Source organism: Physella acuta, unplaced genomic scaffold, assembly GCF_028476545.2.
Source record: "Physella acuta isolate Inbredline_101_S28 unplaced genomic scaffold, ASM2847654v3 ptg000430l, whole genome shotgun sequence".
Taxonomy (NCBI): Eukaryota; Metazoa; Mollusca; class Gastropoda; family Physidae; genus Physella; species Physella acuta.
This window is the reverse complement of record NW_026731949.1, coordinates 179898-200855: the sequence shown is the minus strand read 5'-3', so window position 1 is coordinate 200855 and position 20958 is coordinate 179898. Positions and strand designations below refer to the sequence as shown.

Sequence of the window (20958 nt, the reverse complement as noted above, 5' to 3'; positions counted from 1 at the left end):
TTCATATTCCTCTAAATCTACTTCATATTCTTCTAGATCTGCTTCATCTTCTTCTAAATCTACTTCAAATTCTTCTAGATCTACTTCATATTCTTCTAGATCTACTTCATATTCTACTTTATATACTTTATATTTTCTTGATCTACTTCATAATGTTCCATATCCACTTTATGTTGTTCAACGTTTACTTTATGTTTTGCTAGATCTACTTTTTGTTTCACCACCTGATCATAATGTCTTACCGCCTGACATTAATGTCTCACCACCTTAATGTCTCACCACCTTAATGTCTCACCACCTTAATGTCTCACCACCTTAATGTCTCACCACCTTAATGTCTCACCACCTTAATGTCTCACCACCTTAATGTCTCACCACCTTAATGTCTCACCACCTTAATGTCTCACCACCTTAATGTCTCACCACCTTAATGTCTCACCACCTTAATGTCTTACCGCCTGACATTAATGTCTCACCACCTTAATGTCTCACCACCTTAATGTCTCACCACCTTAATGTCTCACCACCTTAATGTCTCACCACCTTAATGTCTCACCACCTTAATGTCTTACCGCCTGACATTAATGTCTCACCACCTTAATGTCTCACCACCTTAATGTCTCACCACCTTAATGTCTCACCACCTTAATGTCTCACCACCTTAATGTCTCACCACCTTAATGTCTCACCACCTTAATGTCTCACCACCTTAATGTCTCACCACCTTAATGTCTCACCACCTTAATGTCTCACCACCTTAATGTCTCACCACCTTAATGTCTCACCACCTTAATGTCTCACCACCTTAATGTCTCACCACCTTAATGTCTCACCACCTTAATGTCTCATCACCTTAATGTCTCACCACCTTAATGTCTCACCACCTGACCATGATGTCTCACCACCTTAATGTCTGACCACCTTAATTTCTCACCACCTTAATGTCTCACCTCCTTAATGTCTCACCACCTTGATGTCTCACCACCTTAATGCCTCACCACCTGAACACCTTCTGTCTCACCACCTGACCATAACGTCTCACCACCCTAATGTCTCACCACCTGACCCTAATGTCTCACCACCTGCTCACCTTTTGTCTCACCAGTTCTCAGCAGCCGAGACCATCATGACGGCCATCATCGACGAGTTTCCCGCCTTCTTCAGAACGAGGAAGCGACAGCTGCTGTTCCGTGTCTTCGTCTGCCTGTCAGGCTTCGTGCTGGGCATCCCCATGGTAACCAATGGCGGCTCCCACCTGCTGAACCTGGTGGACGAGGCGGTGCTAGGCTTCCCCCTGCTGCTCATTGGCCTGTTTGAGTACATCGTCATCATCTATCTGTACGGTGAGTAAATTTAGTCTATTTGTACGGTGAGTAACTTTTGTCTATTTGTACGGTGAGTAACTTTTGTCTATTTGTACGGTAAGTAACTTTTGTCTATCTGTACAGTGAGTAACTTTTGTCTATTTGTACGATGAGTAACTTTTGTCTATTTGTAAGGTGAGTAACTTTTGTCTATTTGTACGGTTAGAAACGTTTGTCTATCTATACGGTGAGTAACTTTTGTCTATGTGTACGGTGATTAAGCTTTGTCTATTTGTACGGTTAGAAACTTTTGTCTATTTGTACGGTGAGGAAAAAATATTGTCTATTTGTACGTTGAGGAAAAAATATTGTCTGTTTGTACGGTGAGTAAATTTTGTATATTTGTACGGCTAGAAACATTTTGTCTATTTGTATGGTCAGAAAAAATATTGTCACTTTGTACTTTGCTTGGTTGTTATGTAAGAATTTATTATGAAATTATTATTATTCTTTAAGAAAAACAAGACATTAAAAGACTTTTATACATTTAATAATGAAACATTACAGTGTTAGGATCAAATGACAAGGCAAAATACTGACATTTTGTGTGACAATGTAAAATGACATTTTGTGACCTTGTATCAACAGGTTATGGCAAGTTTGCTGAAGATGTCAAGGCCATGCTTGGGTTCAACCCCTTTGTTTATTTCAAAGCAACCTGGATAGTCATCTCCCCTTTGTTGCTACTTGTAAGTACTCTCCCCTCTGCCATTACTTGTGTGTAGCAAGTTCACATCAAAATAACTGGTTTTTCACAGCCAATGGTATATTTAACCATCTTCACCTTTTTTCCTTCTTTACATAGTCATCATGTTCCCCCAGTCATTATGTTCCCCAGTCACCATGTTCCCATATTCCCCAGTCACCGTGTTCCCCAGTCACCAAGTTCCACAGTCACCAAGTTCCCCAGTCACTATATTCCCCAGTCACCATGTTCCCCAATCACCATGTTCCCCAGTCACCGTGTTCCCCAGTCTCCAAGTTCCCCAGTCACCAAGTTCCCCAGTCACCAAATTCCCCAGTCACCATGTTCCCCTTATATCACCATGTTCCCTTATTCCCCTCATACCACCATGTCCCCATGTTCCCCATGTTCCCCTCATACCACCATGTTCCCCCATGTTCCCCTCATACCACCATGTTCCCCATGTTCCCCATGTTCCCCTCATACCACCATGTCCCCCCATGTTCCCCTCATACCACCATGTTCCCCCATGTTCCCCTCATACCACCATGTTCCCCCATGTTCCCCTCATACCACCATGTTCCCCATGTTCCCCATGTTCCCCATGTTCCCCTCATACCACCATGTCCCCCCATGTTCCCCTCATACCACCATGTTCCCCCATGTTCCCCTCATACCACCATGTTCCCCCATGTTCCCCTCATACCACCATGTCCCCCCATGTTCCCCTCATACCACCATGTCCCCCCATGTTCCCCTCATACCACCATGTTCCCCATGTTCCACAGGCTGTAGTGGTGTTTAAAGCCTACCAAATGGAGGACATGAAACCCGCCTGGTCTGGCCTGCTGTACTACCTGATGGTTGTTTTCACAATGATGTGGATCCCTATTATGTTTTTTTATTACTCGTGGCGACACGGCTTAAAAGAGGTTGGTCGATTGTATCACACATACATGCATACATACACATACACACACATATACACATACATATATAAAGTAGGTTGGTCGATTACATGACACACATACACACACACTTACATAAAGGAGGTTGGACGATGACACTAACACACACATACACACACACTAGATAAATGAAACTAACCCTTGCCTAACCCGAGCCACATTGTATGCTACAGATCATGAAACCAAAACAGAGCTGGATCGACCGGCGGAAGTTGGGTGACGTCACCCAGGACATGGAGGTCGGTGACCCGGATAAAGAGGACCCGGACAAAGAGGACCCGTCCCTGAACACGAGCCAGTATGACGTCATCGAGAAGCACGCGCTGGACAACGGGTACTCTCTGACCGTCGAGAAGCCCCCACATCCGGTCGACCTCTCCGGCAAAACCGGTTTGCCGGCTTACGTGTCGGAGACGACAGAGAAGTACGGCATGGACAACGTGGGGTACGAGCCGGACGGCAGCCCCACCCCCCGGGAAAACGGGGTGACAAAAACCAAGTTGTAGCCAGGCCTGGTCGTCTTCCCTGGTTGGTGACAGTCGGACATCCTGGTCACGTGGTGTCACTGACGTCACTGGTGTCCCGTGTACGTAAAAATCACCAGCTCTTGACGTGCGAACACGCAGGCACCAAACCACGTTAACGGTGTCCTGTCATGCCGTGCCAACCTTGCTGTTTGATATTTTGTCTTTTAGTGAAACACAAAAACTTATTTAACTCATTGGTCCGAAATTTTTTAATCAAATGTCATAATGTCAGTGATGCTTGACATCTTAAAAAAAGTGGGAAAAAATATTAATGATGTCATGTCATTTTGATAATAATATGAAAGTCAGTGAATTCACATAGTTTAATATTTAGAATTAGTTTATTTTATATGGTTGATACCAAATGTGAATGAACAAAAGAAAGTTTTAATACAAGAGAACAAACATTTTAGCATACAGGAACAGTGTAGAGAACTAGCCCGAAAGATGCCGGTTTTGTATTACTTTATTTTTTATGTCTGTAAATATTTATATCGCATAATTATTTCACATTTTTGAGCAACTTTTTAAATTGCTTGAAATATCCAACTTTTTTAAAGCTGTGTGTGTTCTAAACCTGTTCGAAAACATTCCAAACATGTTGCCTTACACACAGTAGTATGTAGCTGTATGCAGCACACTAGATGGTTACACAGCACAGCCTGTGTGTTTGTTTACATTAGACACGGCGGGGTCATCTTGTTACATCTCGCTAGGGAGAACTACTCGCTAAGGGACGTAACTCAATAGGACTAACTTGATTCATCAGTAGATGGGGGGGGGGGGGGGTGGCTCAATGTTACTGGCATTATTAAACTCAATGGGACTAACTTGATTCATAAGTAGATGGGGGGGGGGGGGGGCTCAATGTTGCTTGCATTATTTAACTCAATGGGACTAACTTGATTCATCAGTAGATGGGGGGAAGCTTAATGTTGCTAGCATTATTTAACTCAATGGGACTAACTTGATTCATCAGAAGATGGGGGGAAGCTTAATGTTGCTAGCATTATTTAACTCAATGGGACTAACTTGATTCATCAGAAGATGGGGGGAAGCTTAATGTTGCTAGCATTATTTAACTGAATGGGACTAACTTGATTCATTAGTAGATGGGGGGGGGGGGGGCTCAATGTTGTTGGCATTATTTAACTCAATGGGACTAACTTGATTCATCAGTAGATGGGGGGGGGCTCAATGTTGTTGGCATTATTTAACTCAATGGGACTAACTTGATTCATCAGTAGATGGGGGGGGGGGGGGGGCTCAATGTTGCTGGCATTATTTAACTCAATGGGACTAACTTGATTCATCAGTAGATGGGGGGGGGGGGGCTCAATGTTGTTGGCATTATTTAACTCAATGGGACTAACTTGATTCATCAGTAGATGGGGGGGGGGGGGCTCAATGTTGCTGGCATTATTTAACTCAATGGGACTAACTTGATTCATCAGTAGATGGGGGGGGGGCTCAATGTTGCTGGCATTATTTAACTCAATGGGACTAACTTGATTCATCGGTAGATGGGGGGGGGGGAGGCTCAATGTTGTTGGCATTATTTAACTCAATGGGACTAACTTGATTCATCAGTAGATGGGGGGGGGGGGGGCTCAATGTTGCTGGCATTATTTAACTCAATGGGACTAACTTGATTCATCAGTAGATGGGGGGGGGGGGGGGGGCTCAATGTTGTTGGCATTGTTTAACTCAATGGGACTAACTTGATTCATCAGTAGATGGGGGGGGGGGGGCTCAATGTTGTTGGCATTATTTAACTCAATGGGACTAACTTGATTCATCAGTAGATGGGGGGGGGGGGGCTCAATGTTGTTGGCATTATTTAACTCAATGGGACTAACTTGATTCATCAGTAGATGGGGGGGGGGGAGGTTCAATGTTGCTGGCATTATTTAACTCAATGGGACTAACTTGATTCATCAGTAGATGGGGGGGGGGGGGCGGCTCAATGTTGTTGGCATTATTTAACTCAATGGGACTAACTTGATTCATCAGTAGATGGGGGGGGGGGTGGCTCAATGTTGCTGGCATTATTAAACTCAATGGGACTAACTTGATTCATCAGTAGATGGGGGGGGGGGGGGGCTCAATGTTGCTGGCATTATTTAACTCAATGGGACTAACTTGATTCATCGGTAGATGGGGGGGGGAGGCTCAATGTTGCAGTCATTATTTAACTCAATGGGACTAACTTGATTCATCGGTAGATGGGGGGGGGGGAGGCTCAATGTTGCAGTCATTATTTAACTCAATGGGACTAACTTGATTCATCAGTAGCTGGGGGGGGGGGGGGTGGCTCAATGTTGCTGGCATTATTAGAGGAACAAAAGTTGATAGAAGTGGACTTGACATACATGACAACATAACTGTACTGATATAACTGACATCATGACTGTACTGATATAACTGACTGCATGACTGTAGTGATATAACTGACTGCATGACTGTACTGATATAACTGACAACATAACTGGACTGATATATAACTGACAGCATGCCTGTACTGATATATAACTGACATCATGACTGTACTGATATAACTAACAGCATGACTGTACTGATATAACTGACATCATGACTGTACTGATATAACTGACAGCATGACTGTACTGATATAACTGACAGCATGACTGTACTGATATAACTGACAACATGACTGTACCGATATATAACTAACACCGTCATTGCAAAGATTTCAACAACATCTTGACAGATAATATAAAACAATGAAACATACACATGACAGTACGTACTAAGCCACTACATCAAATGTCATATACATATTGTATGTCACGTCAGGGTTCAAGTCAGATGTCATGTCAATGTTATATGTCGTGTTACCTATACACGGACACATAATGTTACCAATTAATTATAGTTTACCATCATGATGGCATACACCATATCGCCTACGTAAACACATCATGGTGTTTGATGGTGTTTGTGGCCATGGTCGTGATGGTTGGTGTCAAATAAACACAGGCATGTTCACATAATTTTTGTTGTTGATGTTTTGATGGTTGGTGTAGTGATGGTTGGTGTCTAATAAACACAGGCATGATTCACATTTCCTTGTTTTTGTTGACGTTTTGATGATGTGTGTACAAGTAGCGGTGTCTGTGGAGTGGGGAGTGGGGAGGTGTGGATAGCACATTGGATCTGTAACAACAGCTGTGTTTTAAATAAGACTGGGAGATTTTTAGAATGAGGGAATGTGTTGGGGTGGTCAATGGTGTCGATGATGGATGTGGATGTTGGTGTTAGATGTGGATGTGGAGGTGTGCTGTTGTATGTGGAGGTGGGGTGTTAGATGTGGGGGTGTGGTGTTAGATGTGGGGGTGGGGAGTTAGATGTGGGGTGGGGGAGTTAGATGTGGGGGTGTGGTGTTAGATGTGGGGTGGGGGAGTTAGATGTGGGGGTGGGGTGTTAGATGTGGGGGTGTGGTGTTAGATGTGGGGATGTATGAACACAACACTAGTCTCTCTCAGCTACTGATGTCGGATCACTCACATCGTCATGTGACCAGCTACAGCAACACACGTGCTGAAAGATCTAACCATCTTACGTGGCAGATCTATAGAACATCAACTTGTATCGGATTTTACCGATCTACTCAGAAGCTTAAAATTCCCGATACTGTCTAGTCATATTTTTTTTAGTTCAAGGGAGATAATTCACTGTCAGTTTAGAGAACCTAGTGTATTTAAGGGAGATAATTCACTGTCAGTGTATTTAATAATTGTGGGCAAGGATTTGGTCAGTTTTCATTCTCTTACACGATGTTTCTGAATGACTTGGACATTTGAACTACATGGACATGTGAACCAGATGGTCAGCTGATCTGGTAGGTCTGTTTACACGAAAATATCTTGTTGTGGTCACTTGGTCAAACAGGTGGTTGTCACATCAAGGTGTTAGAGGGTTGTCACATCAAGGTGTTAGAGGGTTGTCACATCATGGTTTTAGAGGGTTGTCACATCATGGTGTTAGAGGGTTGTCACATCATGGTGGTAGAGGGTTGTCACATCATGGTGTTAGATGGATGGTTGTCAGATCATCGTGTTAGAGGGTTGTCACATCATGGTGTTGGATGGATGGTTGTCACATCATCGTGTTAGAGGGTTGTCACATCATGGTGTTAGATGGATGGTTGTCACATCATGATGTTAGAGGGTTGTCACATCATGGTGTTAGAGGGTTGTCACATCATGGTGTTAGAGGGTTGTCACATCATGGTGTTAGAGGGTTGTCACATCATTGTGTTAGAGGGTTGTCACATCATGGTGTTAGATGGATGGTTGTCACATCATGGTGTTAGAGGGTTGTCACATCATGGTGTTAGAGGGTTGTCACATCATGGTGTTAGAGGGTTGTCACATCATTGTGTTAGAGGGTTGTCACATCATGGTGTTAGAGGGTTGTCACATCATGGTGTTAGATGGATGGTTGTCACATCATGGTGTTGGATGGATGGTTGTCACATCATGGTGTTAGAGGGTTGTCACAGCATGGTGTTAGAGGGTTGTCACATCATGGTGTTAGATGGATGGTTGTCACATCATGGTGTTAGAGGGTTGTCACATCATGGTGTTAGAGGGTTGTCACATCATGGTGTTAGATGGATGGTTGTCACATCATGGTGTTAAATGGATGGTTGTCACATCATGGTGTTAGAGGGTTGTCACATCATGGTGTTAGAGGGTTGTCACATCATGGTGTTAGAGGGTTGTCACATCATGGTGTTAGAGGGTTGTCACATCATGGTGTTAGATGGATGGTTGTAACATCATGGTGTTAGAGGATTGTCACATCATGGTGTTAGATGGATGGTTGTCACATCATGGTGTTAAATGGATGGTTGTCACATCATGGTGTTAGAGGGTTGTCACATCATGGTGTTAGAGGGTTGTCACATCATGGTGTTAGAGGGTTGTCACATCATGGTGTTAGAGGGTTGTCACATCATGGTGTTAGATGGATGGTTGTCACATCATGGTGTTAGAGGGTTGTCACATCATGGTGTTAGAGGGTTGTCACATCATGGTGTTAGAGGGTTGTCACATCATGGTGTTAGATGGATGGTTGTAACATCATGGTGTTAGAGGATTGTCACATCATGGTGTTGGATGGATGGTTGTCACATCATGGTGTTGGATGGATGGTTGTCACATCATCGTGTTAGAGGGTTGTCACATCATGGTGTTGGATGGATGGTTGTCACATCATGGTGTTGGATGGATGGTTGTCACATCATGGTGTTAGAGGGTTGTCACATCATGGTGTTAGAGGGTTGTCACATCATTGTGTTGGATGGTTTTCGCATCATCGTGTTGGATGGTTGTTTCGGAGGGTTGTAGTCACGATAGACTAAGCTAAATTTTAGAAATTATTTTCTTAATTAGAAATTTCTTCCATTCCCAACCTCTAAGTATAATTACAAACTAATTAATGACTGTAATCATACATTAAGATCTTAAAGTTATAATCTACTTCCTGTACCTCCACTTAGTCAACAACCTTTTTGTACCAACATTGTTTGATACTACCACTTGCTGTAGGACCTCTTGAAGAGTTGAGTGGTCTTCACGAGGGGGTGGGGGTGGGAGGTTAGGGGTGGATAGGGGTGGATGGGGTTGGATGGGGTGGGGAGTAGGACAGGGGATGCTCTGTGTCCTGCAACATAGGACCAAATTTAGGGAACACGTGATCAAATTTGTTGCCGTGTTCAACTTCAGCCTAGTGGTGTCTAGCTCTGATAGACGTGTGTGGTCAGTACACAGCCACATGCACGTGTGTGGTTGGTCCACAGCCACATGGACGTGTGTGGTGACAGCCACATGGACGTGTGTGGTCAGTCCACAGCCACATGCAGGTGTGTGGTCAGTCCACAGCCACATGCAGGTGTGTGGTCAGTCCACAGCCACATGCAGGTGTGTGGTCAGTCCACAGCCACATGCAGGTGTGTGGTCAGTCCACAGCCACATGCAGGTGTGTGGTCAGTCCACAGCCACATGCAGGTGTGTGGTTGGTCCACAGCCACATGCAGGTGTGTGGTCAGTCCACAGCCACATGCAGGTGTGTGGTCAGTCCACAGCCACATGTACGTGTGTGGTTGGTCCACAGCCACATTCAGGTGTGTGGTCAGTTTACAGCCACATGCAGGTGTGTGGTCAGTCCACAGCCACATGTAGGTGTGTGGTCAGTCCACAGCCACATGCAGGTGTGTGGTCAGTCCACAGCCACATGCAGGTGTGTGGTCAGTCCAAAGCCACATGCAGGTGTGTGGTCAGTCCAGAGCCACATGCAGGTGTGTGATCGTCCACAGCCACATGTACGTGTGTGGTTGGTCCACAGCCACATGTAGGTGTGTGGTCAGTCCACAGCCACATGCAGGTGTGTGGTCAGTAGACAGCCACATGTACGTGTGTGGTTGGTCCACAGCCACATGTACGTGTGTGGTTGGTCCACAGCCACATGTAGGTGTGTGGTCAGTCCACAGCCACATGCAGGTGTGTGATCGTCCACAGCCACATGTACGTGTGTGGTTGGTCCACAGCCACATGTAGGTGTGTGATCGTGTGTGGTTGGTCATGTGATGCGTACAATCGCGATCTCACCGGATTGTTTCCAGATATACCGAAATAAATGATTGATGGTGTTTTTCTACCGAAATAAATGATTGATGGTGTTTTTCTACCGAAATAAATGATTGATTGTGTTTTTCTACCGAAATAAATGATTGATGGTGTTTTTCTACCGAAATAAATGATTAATGGTGTTTTTCTACCGAAATAAATGATTGATGGTGTTTTTCTACCGAAATAAATGATTGATGGTGTTTTTCTACCGAAATAAATGATTGATTGTGTTTTTCTACCGAAATAAATGATTGATGGTGTTTTTCTACCGAAATAAATGATTGATTGTGTTTTTCTACCGAAATAAATGATTGATGGTGTTTTTCTACCGAAATAAATGATTGATGGTGTTTTTCTAGCGAAATAAATGATTGATGGTGTTTTTCTACCGAAATAAATGATTGATGGTGTTTTTCTACCGAAATAAATGATTGATGGTGTTTTTCTACCGAAATAAATGATTCATTGTGTTTTTCTACCGAAATAAATGATTGATGGTGTTTTTCTACCGAAATAAATGATTGATTGTGTTTTTCTACCGAAATAAATGATTGATGGTGTTTTTCTACCGAAATAAATGATTGATGGTGTTTTTCTACCGAAATAAATGATTGATGGTGTTTTTCTACCGAAATAAATGATTGATGGTGTTTTTCTACCGAAATAAATGATTGATGGTGTTTTTCTACCGAAATAAATGATTGATGGTGTTTTTCTACCGAAATAAATGATTGATGGTGTTTTTCTACCGAAATAAATGATTGATGGTGTTTTTCTACCGAAATAAATGATTGATGGTGTTTTTCTACCGAAATAAATGATTGATGGTGTTTTTCTACCGAAATAAATGATTGATGGTGTTTTTCTACCGAAATAAATGATTCATTGTGTTTTTCTACCGAAATAAATGATTGATGGTGTTTTTCTACCGAAATAAATGATTGATTGTGTTTTTCTACCGAAATAAATGATTGATGGTGTTTTTCTACCGAAATAAATGATTGATGGTGTTTTTCTACCGAAATAAATGATTGATGGTGTTTTTCTACCGAAATAAATGATTGATGGTGTTTTTCTACCGAAATAAATGATTGATGGTGTTTTTCTACCGAAATAAATGATTGATTGTGTTTTTCTACCGAAATAAATGATTGATTGTGTTTTTCTACCGAAATAAATGATTGATTGTGTTTTTCTACCGAAATAAATGATTGATTGTGTTTTTCTACCGAAATAAATGATTGATGGTGTTTTTCTACCGAAATAAATGATTGATGGTGTTTTTCTACCGAAATAAATGATTGATGGTGTTTTTCTACCGAAATAAATGATTGATGGTGTTTTTCTACCGAAATAAATGATTGATGGTGTTTTTCTACCGAAATAAATGATTGATGGTGTTTTTCTACCGAAATAAATGATTGATGGTGTTTTTCTACCCAACACGTGGTTCCACCTTTGCTGTGGTGAAACGTCTACAACATGTCGAGGGGGGTGTTAAAGCCACTATACCTATGGTGATACTGTGGCGATACATATATTACCAGTGTGTTGACATATCGGATCTTCTCCAGATGAGCCCTGACAAATTTTAACCCCTGCTACCAAAATAAACCGGGAGTGATCTCCCCTAAACTTTCTCAAATATTCTAATATAACACTAAGGGGGATGGCAACTCGGGATATAGACTTCTAGACATGATTTTTAATCTATTTTAATTACAATTACTCAAATTTTTTAAAATAGAATATAATCTCGTAGAAAAAAGAAATGCACACCAAGTGAACGCTAAATAAAGATGTGCATAATAGTGCGCACTATTAATAGTATTTTATAAATTTACATGCGTTTTTTGAGAAATCGGAAATAGTGTAAATAAGTACTTCAGGTCAACGGAAATTACTCAAAATTTGACAGAAGGTAGAGAATTAGATCTTTTACTGACAGCAGGGGCGTAGCGAGGGGGGGGGCGGGGGGTGCGGACCGCACCGGGTGACACCATTTAGGGGGGTGACACCAAGGCAAAAAATAGCAAAATATATAGAGAAAAACTCGAGGGGGGGGTGCAAATCAAAAGTTTGAGGGGGGGGTGCAAATCGAAAACTCGAGGGGGGGGTGCAAATCGAAAGTTTGAGGGGGGGGTGCAAATCGAAAATTTGAAAGTTTGTCCCTGGGAAGGGTCTCTATGCCTCTGGGGGGGTGACACCATTAAGTGCCGCACCGGGTGACACCCGACCTCGCTACGCCACTGAATTTACTGACATATCAAATTTCATTTATCTATCTGAAATAGTACTCAAGTTATAGGCTTTTGAAAAATTCAAAGTAGAAAAAGTACCTATTCCGGTTATCGGAAATCACTCAAAAGTTGATACGGATCTACGATTTTGATAAACTACTTATATATGAAATTTCATCAACCTAGCTATAACGGTACTCAAGTTATCGTGTTTACACACGGACACACACACACACACACACACACACACAGACACACAGACATACGGACAAGATTGGAAAATTATGTTTTTCCGTATCAGTGAGATGTAAAACGTCGAGATTTGCAAAAATCTCGATTTTTTTTTTTTTTTTTTTTGCACGATTACAAGATTTTCTCTATACTTCGTATATACGAGAAAGTAAAAAAAAAGATTATTAAAAATAGGATATGTAACTTTTACGTTTAGATTTTATTGAAGAAGGTGAAATTGGGAAAAGTCATGATAAGGTCTTTACATAATAAGGTCTTTTTTTAATTACCTTCAGCCATAATCCTTAACCTAACCCCAAAACCAACCTTAACCCCTATCATAACCTAAACCCGAGTAGGGAGTTTTTTTACATCAAAAATAGGTCAGTAACAATTGGCGGGGCTTTACTTTTTACCCTGTGCACTTTTTGTATGTATGGCGGGCGTATATGGACCCGACATAATAATGTATATTTAATTGATATGTGTAGAAAATATGTCCGAATCTAAAATCCCCATACTTAATGAATCAACTAACTGATCAAGTTTGAGCGTCTTGCTGACTCCGGTGTTTCCGTTCATTAGAAACGACGCCAGCGATTGGACCAAATTCTGCCACAGACACGCCCACCGGCTAAGTGAATGAGTAGACAAAATCTTTTTCCCATTTAACTTTGTCCACTTGAATTTGGCCACTTGAGTGAGGCCACTAGAGTTCTCTAACAAGTAATCACTTAAATGCTTACCCTACCCACCCCTTCCCCACCATAAGCCCACCCCTACCCCCCGTCTTTTGTTTAACCGTTACTTCCGGGATGGCCATGAATGAAAGCTTTGTTGACACTAAGGCCATCAACCAATGGCGTGCAGGCTTTAAAATCACGTGATCTTAATTGTATTTCTCGGATAAACAGACGTGGCTACTACAGGTTGTTGATGGGTTGTCTACAGGTTGTCTACAGGTTGTCTACAGGTTGTCTACAGGTTTTGATGGGTTGTCTACAGGTTGTTGATGGGTTGTCTACAGGTTGTTGATGGGTTGTCTACAGGTTGTTGATGGGTTGTCTACAGGTTGTTGATGGGTTGTCTACAGGTTGTTGATGGGTTGGCTACAGGTTGTTGATGGGTTGTCTACAGGTTGTTGATGGGTTGTCTACAGGTTGTTGATGGGTTGTTGATGGGTTGTCTACAGGTTGTTGATGGGTTGGCTACAGGTTGTTGATGGGTTGTCTACAGGTTGTTGATGGGTTGTCTACAGGTTGTTGATGGGTTGTTGATGGGTTGTCTACAGGTTGTTGATGGGTTGTCTACAGGTTGTTGATGGGTTGTTGATGGGTTGTCTACAGGTTGTTGATGGGTTGTCTACAGGTTGTTGATGGGTTGTCTACAGGTTGTTGATGGGTTGTTTACAGGTTGTTGATGGGTTGTTGATGGGTTGTCTACAGGTTGTTGATGGGTTGTTGATGGGTTGTCTACAGGTTGTCTACAGGTTGTTGATGGGTTGTCTACAGGTTGTTGATGGGTTGTCTACAGGTTGTTGATGGGTTGTTGATGGGTTGTCTACAGGTTGTTGATGGGTTGGCTACAGGTTGTTGATGGGTTGTCTACAGGTTGTTGATGGGTTGTCTACAGGTTGTTGATGGGTTGTTGATGGGTTGTCTACAGGTTGTTGATGGGTTGTCTACAGGTTGTTGATGGGTTGTTGATGGGTTGTCTACAGGTTGTTGATGGGTTGTTGATGGGTTGTTGATGGGTTGACTACAGGTTGTTGATGGGTTGTCTACAGGTTGTTGATGGGTTGTCTACAGGTTGTTGATGGGTTGTTGATGGGTTGTTGATGGGTTGACTACAGGTTGTTGATGGGTTGACTACAGGTTGTTGCTGGGTTGACTACAGGTTGTTGATGGGTTGTTGATGGGTTGTCTACAGTTGTTGATGGGTTGTTGATGGGTTGTCTACAGGTTGTTGATGGCTTGTTGATGGGTTGTCTACAGGTTGTTGATGGGTTGTTGATGGGTTGTCTACAGGTTGTTGATGGGTTGTCTACAGGTTGTTGATGGGTTGTCTACAGGTTGTTGATGGGTTGTTTACAGGTTGTTGATGGGTTGTCTACAGGTTGTTGATGGGTTGTTGATGGGTTGTTTACAGGTTGTTGATGGGTTGTCTACAGGTTGTTGATGGGTTGTCTACAGGTTGTTGATGGGTTGTTTACAGGTTGTTGATGGGTTGTCTACAGGTTGTTGATGGGTTGTCTACGGGTTGTTGATGGGTTGTCTACAGGTTGTTGATGGGTTGTCTACAGGTTGTTGATGGGTTGTCTACAGGTTGTTGATGGGTTGTCTACAGGTTGTTGATGGGTTGTCTACAGGTTGTTGATGGGTTGTTGATGGGTTGTCTACAGTTGTTGATGGGTTGTTGATGGGTTGTCTACAGTTGTTGATTGGTTGTCTACAGGTTGTTGATGGGTTGTTGATGGGTTGTCTACAGGTTGTTGATGGGTTGTTTACAGGTTGTTGATGGGTTGTCTACAGGTTGTTGATGGGTTGTCTACAGGTTGTTGATGGGTTGTCTACAGGTTGTTGATGGGTTGTCTACAGGTTGTTGATGGGTTGTTGATGGGTTGTTTACAGGTTGTTGATGGGTTGTCTACAGGTTGTCTACAGGTTGTCTACAGTTTGTTGATGGGTTGTTTACAGGTTGTTGATGGGTTGTCTACAGGTTGTTGATGGGTTGTTGATGGGTTGTTTACAGGTTGTTGATGGGTTGTCTACAGGTTGTTGATGGGTTGTCTACAGGTTGTTGATGGGTTGTTTACAGGTTGTTGATGGGTTGTCTACAGGTTGTTGATGGGTTGTCTACGGGTTGTTGATGGGTTGTCTACAGGTTGTTGATGGGTTGTCTACAGGTTGTTGATGGGTTGTCTACAGGTTGTTGATGGGTTGTCTACAGGTTGTTGATGGGTTGTCTACAGGTTGTTGATGGGTTGTTGATGGGTTGTCTACAGTTGTTGATGGGTTGTTGATGGGTTGTCTACAGGTTGTTGATGGGTTGTTGATGGGTTGTCTACAGGTTGTTGATGGGTTGTTTACAGGTTGTTGATGGGTTGTCTACAGGTTGTTGATGGGTTGTCTACAGGTTGTTGATGGGTTGTCTACAGGTTGTTGATGGGTTGACTACAGGTTGTTGATGGGTTGTTGATGGGTTGTCTACAGTTGTTGATGGGTTGTTGATGGGTTGTCTACAGTTGTTGATGGGTTGTCTACAGGTTGTTGATGGGTTGTCTACAGGTTGTTGATGGGTTGTCTACAGGTTGTTGATGGGTTGTCTACTAGTTGTTGATGGGTTGTTGATGGGTTGTCTACAGGTTGTTGATGGGTTGTCTACAGGTTGTTGATGGGTTGTTGATGGGTTGTCTACAGGTTGTTGATGGGTTGTCTACAGGTTGTTGATGGGTTGTTGATGGGTTGTCTACAGGTTGTTGATGGGTTGTCTACAGGTTGTTGATGGGTTGTTGATGGGTTGTCTACAGGTTGTTGATGGGTTGTCTACAGGTTGTTGATGGGTTGTTTACAGGTTGTTGATGGGTTGACTACAGGTTGTTGATGGGTTGTTGATGGGTTGTCTACAGTTGTTGATGGGTTGTCTACAGGTTGTTGATGGGTTGTCTACAGGTTGTTGATGGGTTGTCTACAGGTTGTTGATGGGTTGTCTACAGGTTGTTGATGGGTTGTCTACAGGTTGTTGATGGGTTGACTACAGGTTGTTGATGGGTTGACTACAGGTTGTTGATGGGTTGACTACAGGTTGTTGATGGGTTGTTGATGGGTTGTCTACAGTTGTTGATGGGTTGTTGATGGGTTGTCTACAGGTTGTTGATGGGTTGTTTACAGGTTGTTGATGGGTTGTCTACAGATTGTTGATGGGTTGACTACAGGTTGTTGATGGGTTGACTACAGGTTGTTGATGGGTTGTTGATGGGTTGTCTACAGTTGTTGATGGGTTGTTGATGGGTTGTCTACAGGTTGTTGATGGGTTGTCTACAGTTGTTGATGGGTTGTTGATGGGTTGTCTACAGTTGTTGATGGGTTGTCTACAGGTTGTTGATGGGTTGTCTACAGGTTGTTGATGGGTTGTCTACAGGTTGTTGATGGGTTGACTACAGGTTGTTGATGGGTTGTTGATGGGTTGTCTACAGTTGTTGATGGGTTGTTGATGGGTTGTCTACAGTTGTTGATGGGTTGTCTACAGGTTGTTGATGGGTTGTCTACAGGTTGTTGATGGGTTGTCTACAGGTTGTTGATGGGTTGTCTACAGGTTGTTGATGGGTTGTTTACAGGTTGTTGATGGGTTGTTGATGGGTTGTCTACAGGTTGTTGATGGGTTGTTTACAGGTTGTTGATGGGTTGTCTACAGGTTGTTGATGGGTTGTTGATGGGTTGTCTACAGGTTGTTGATGGGTTGTTGATGGGTTGTCTACAGGTTGTTGATGGGTTGTCTACAGGTTGTTGATGGGTTGTCTACAGGTTGTTGATGGGTTGTTTACATGTTGTTGATGGGTTGTTGATGGGTTGTCTACAGGTTGTTGATGGGTTGTCTACAGGTTGTTGATGGGTTGTCTAGAGGTTGTTGATGGGTTGACTACAGGTTGTTGATGGGTTGTTGATGGGTTGTCTACAGTTGTTGATGGGTTGTTGATGGGTTGTCTACAGTTGTTGATGGGTTGTCTACAGGTTGTTGATGGGTTGGCTACAGGTTGTTGATGGGTTGTTGATGGGTTGTTGATGGGTTGTTGATGGGTTGTTGATGGGTTGGCTACAGGTTGTTGATGGGTTGTTGATGGGTTGTTGATGGGTTGTCTACAGGTTGTTGATGGGTTGTCTACAGGTTGTTGATGGGTTGTCTACAGGTTGTTGATGGGTTGTTGATGGGTTGTCTACAGGTTGTGGATGGGTTGTCTACAGGTTGTTGATGGGTTGACTACAGGTTGTTGATGGGTTGTTGATGGGTTGTTGATGGGTTGGCTACAGGTTGTTGATGGGTTGTCTACAGGTTGTTGATGGGTTGTCTACAGGTTGTTGATGGGTTGTCTGCAGGTTGTGGATGGGTTGTCTACAGGTTGTTGATGGGTTGTTTGCAGTTGTGGATGGGTTGTCTAGAGGTTGTTGATGGGTTGTCTACAGGTTGTTGATGGGTTGTCTACAGGTTGTTGATGGGTTGTCTACAGGTTGTTGATGGGTTGTCTACAGGTTGTTGATGGGTTGTCTACAGGTTGTCTACAGGTTGTTGATGGGTTGTCTACAGGTTGTGGATGGGTTGTTTATGGGTTGACTACACTAGGGTTGACTACAGGTTGCACGGGAACAAAAAACACAATCATTTACATCTAGTTCTAGTGGTTGGTAAATTGTCGAGTCGAGTATAAAAAAAACGGCTATGTGGGTTGGTGGTGTTGTTTGTACACAATATGTGTATACAGGGGTGTTAGAGTGCTTTTTGTAGGGGTGTTAGAGTGCTTTTTGTAGGGGTGTTAGAGTGTACATTTGTAGGGGTGTTAAAGAGTATTTTTGTAGGGGTGTTAGAGTGTGCTACTGTATGAGTGTTAAAGTGTTTTTTTGTACGGTCCGACTAGATATATGTACAGAAGCTCTGATGTTTGACAACCAGCAGACTTGAACCAGCAGCTGTCGTATGCTTACACTGTAGAGTTGTCTGTCTATTGTTTACTTTGATGTGTACTGCTACATTACGAAAAAGGCAACAAATTTAGTATTCTTTATAACCACAGACGTCAGATTAACATTTTTGTATCCCCAGTTCTCTAGAACCCCAACACTGGACCTATTATGTGGGCGATATTAGCACGACAACACACGATAACCACACGACAACCACACGACAACCACACGACAACCACACGTCAACCAAACGACAACCACACGACAACCACACGACAACAACACGACAACCACACGATAACCACAGGACAACCACACGACAAGCACACGATAACCACAGGACAACCACACGACAAGCACACGATAACCACAGGACAACCACACGACAACCACAGGACAACCACACGACAACCACACGACAACAACCAATGAAGAAAGTTTCAACAATCTCCCTCTATATGCCAACCTGTAGCAGGTAGACAGGATATGGGTGACGTATTTAGGTCAACCTGCTGGGATTATATCCACGGGATTAATGTCAGGTTAATCCAGATGTAGGTGTAAAAAGGGAGAGGTGGGGAGGGGGGGGTGGGTAGATCACGTGATACCAATTAAATATTGTAGCTGGACATTTACTCATCAATCTTCCGTCGTCACATGGAATAGATCAACAGAGTACGTCTAATTAGTCCAATTAGTCACATCTCCGTGCTAGTTAGATTGTATCCCATCAAACAAGGGATCAGTTATCTTGATGGTAAGGGTTTGAGGATACGTTAAGGTTATAGTAGGGTGTATTAGTTAAACTAGTGGTACAATATTGGGAGTGTGTTAGTTAAACTAACGAACGAGATAGAATTCGTATAGTAAACATATACTTTTATCCGCCCCCCTCCCCGGTAAATGTAGACCCCCCCCCCGAAAATATTAAGTGCCCCCCCCCCCCCCCTTACCGGAGAAAAAAGTCGGGAAGAAATACTGAAGTCAACGAATGTCAACATTTCGACTTATCGCTGAAGTGATCAAAATGTGAGTACATTCACATCTCAATGAATCGCTTGTAAGTGATCAAAATGTGAGTACATTCACATCTCAATGAACCGCTTGTAAGTGATCAAAATGTGAGTACATTCACATCTCAATGAACCGCTTGTAACTTTAGCCACTCCCCCACATCGTCCTCTTGTGTAAACAACTTGTTGATTTCTCGGGTTGGTCAGCGAGAGTTACCCCTCTTAAGGGAAGTGACGTCACGTCTTTAAACCGGCTGAAACATGCTGAGTGTTGTAAACTACATGATCGGTTGTACGAGAGCTCGAGCAATAATATGTGAGCTTAGAGTGTCTTAAGGTCCACTTAGCTCCAACGTTGTATTGATAGATGTGTAGGGAGCTTAAGCCGAAGCTCAAAAAATCCCATACAGTCATTAGGGGTCGTCCATAAATGACGTCACACTCAAAGGGGGGAGGGAGGGTCTGTAATTTTGTGACGGTGTGTGATGAGGGGAAGAGGGGTGGTCAGACTTAACACTTTTGCATTATTAAAAAGCAATATTAGAAAATGAATTTTAGACTTTTTTCGCGTTATAGAAAACTGTTTAAATAAATTGCAATAGGAATTAATTAAAATACTCTATTTTGAAAGTGTTCAGACAATATTTTGGAAAAATATCTGTTTTAAAGAAAACTGCAATTTTGAGGGGGGTTGTAGGCTGAGGTGTGACGTCATTTTAGGGAGGCGGGTCTGGCTTTTTGTGACAATGTGTGACGGAGGGGAGGGGGGGGGTAAAATCGTCAAAAAAGCATTACAAAAAGGGTGTAGACTTTCTTTGACTACACCCCCCCCCCCCCAGGGCCGGCGCAACCAATAAGGCGAACTAGGCGGTCGCCTAGGGCGCCATCCCTAGTGGGGGCGCAAAAGGTCTATCGAAAAGTACCTAATAATTAATAACTTTTATAAAGGAGTAGCGATCTATTTCGGCACCCAGGACGAACTATCAATTTTGCGTCCCCGCCCCAAAATAAGGTCTATATAGGCCTATATTTATTCGCGATGGTGAAAATGCAACCCCACCTCCCTAAGTTGGAAAGGTCGGGGCGCTTTTTACCAGTCACTTTGCCTTTTTATTTGGGTGCCACATAATTGATGTAGAAAACGATTAAATAAGTTTTTTTAAATTTAAATTTCAAACATTTTAAACGGTTATCTAATGTCTGTAGGGCTTGTAAGTTTCGTTTTCTCTTACTTTGAATTAGAAATCTGTCCTGATGTACATAGTTTTGTAATGACGGGGTGTTCAAAATATTGTACTTGTTTGGTAAGTTTTGATGAATCGTTTAGATTTGGGAGTAACGGCGGCAGGCTGTTGCTATGGTTTCGTAGGTATAAAGTATCGAAGTGTTTAAGTGTCATAACACACAGTCACACACACACACGCACACAGTAACATACACACACAGTCACATACACAACACACACACACAAATACCTGCAAACAAACACACACATACACACATACACACACGCACACACGCACACACACATTCACATAGACACACGCACACACACACACGCACACACACAGTCACGTACACACATACTACACCATACAC

At 42.9% G+C, this 20958-nt stretch overlaps 1 protein-coding gene across 1 annotated transcript in view; it reads left to right on the top strand.

Moving 5' to 3' along the window:
* The window catches only part of LOC131942877 (sodium- and chloride-dependent glycine transporter 1), a 28696-nt gene extending 24381 nt beyond the window's left edge, over window positions 1–4315 (top strand). Inside the window, exons 11-14 of the mRNA XM_059302839.1 lie at window positions 1106–1343; window positions 1953–2053; window positions 2838–2981; window positions 3191–4315. Coding sequence (XP_059158822.1) covers window positions 1106–1343; window positions 1953–2053; window positions 2838–2981; window positions 3191–3523 — 816 coding nt within the window. The 3' untranslated portion in view covers window positions 3524–4315. The remainder of the gene's footprint in view (window positions 1–1105; window positions 1344–1952; window positions 2054–2837; window positions 2982–3190) is intronic.
* The last annotated feature ends 16643 nt before the right edge of the window (window positions 4316–20958 follow it).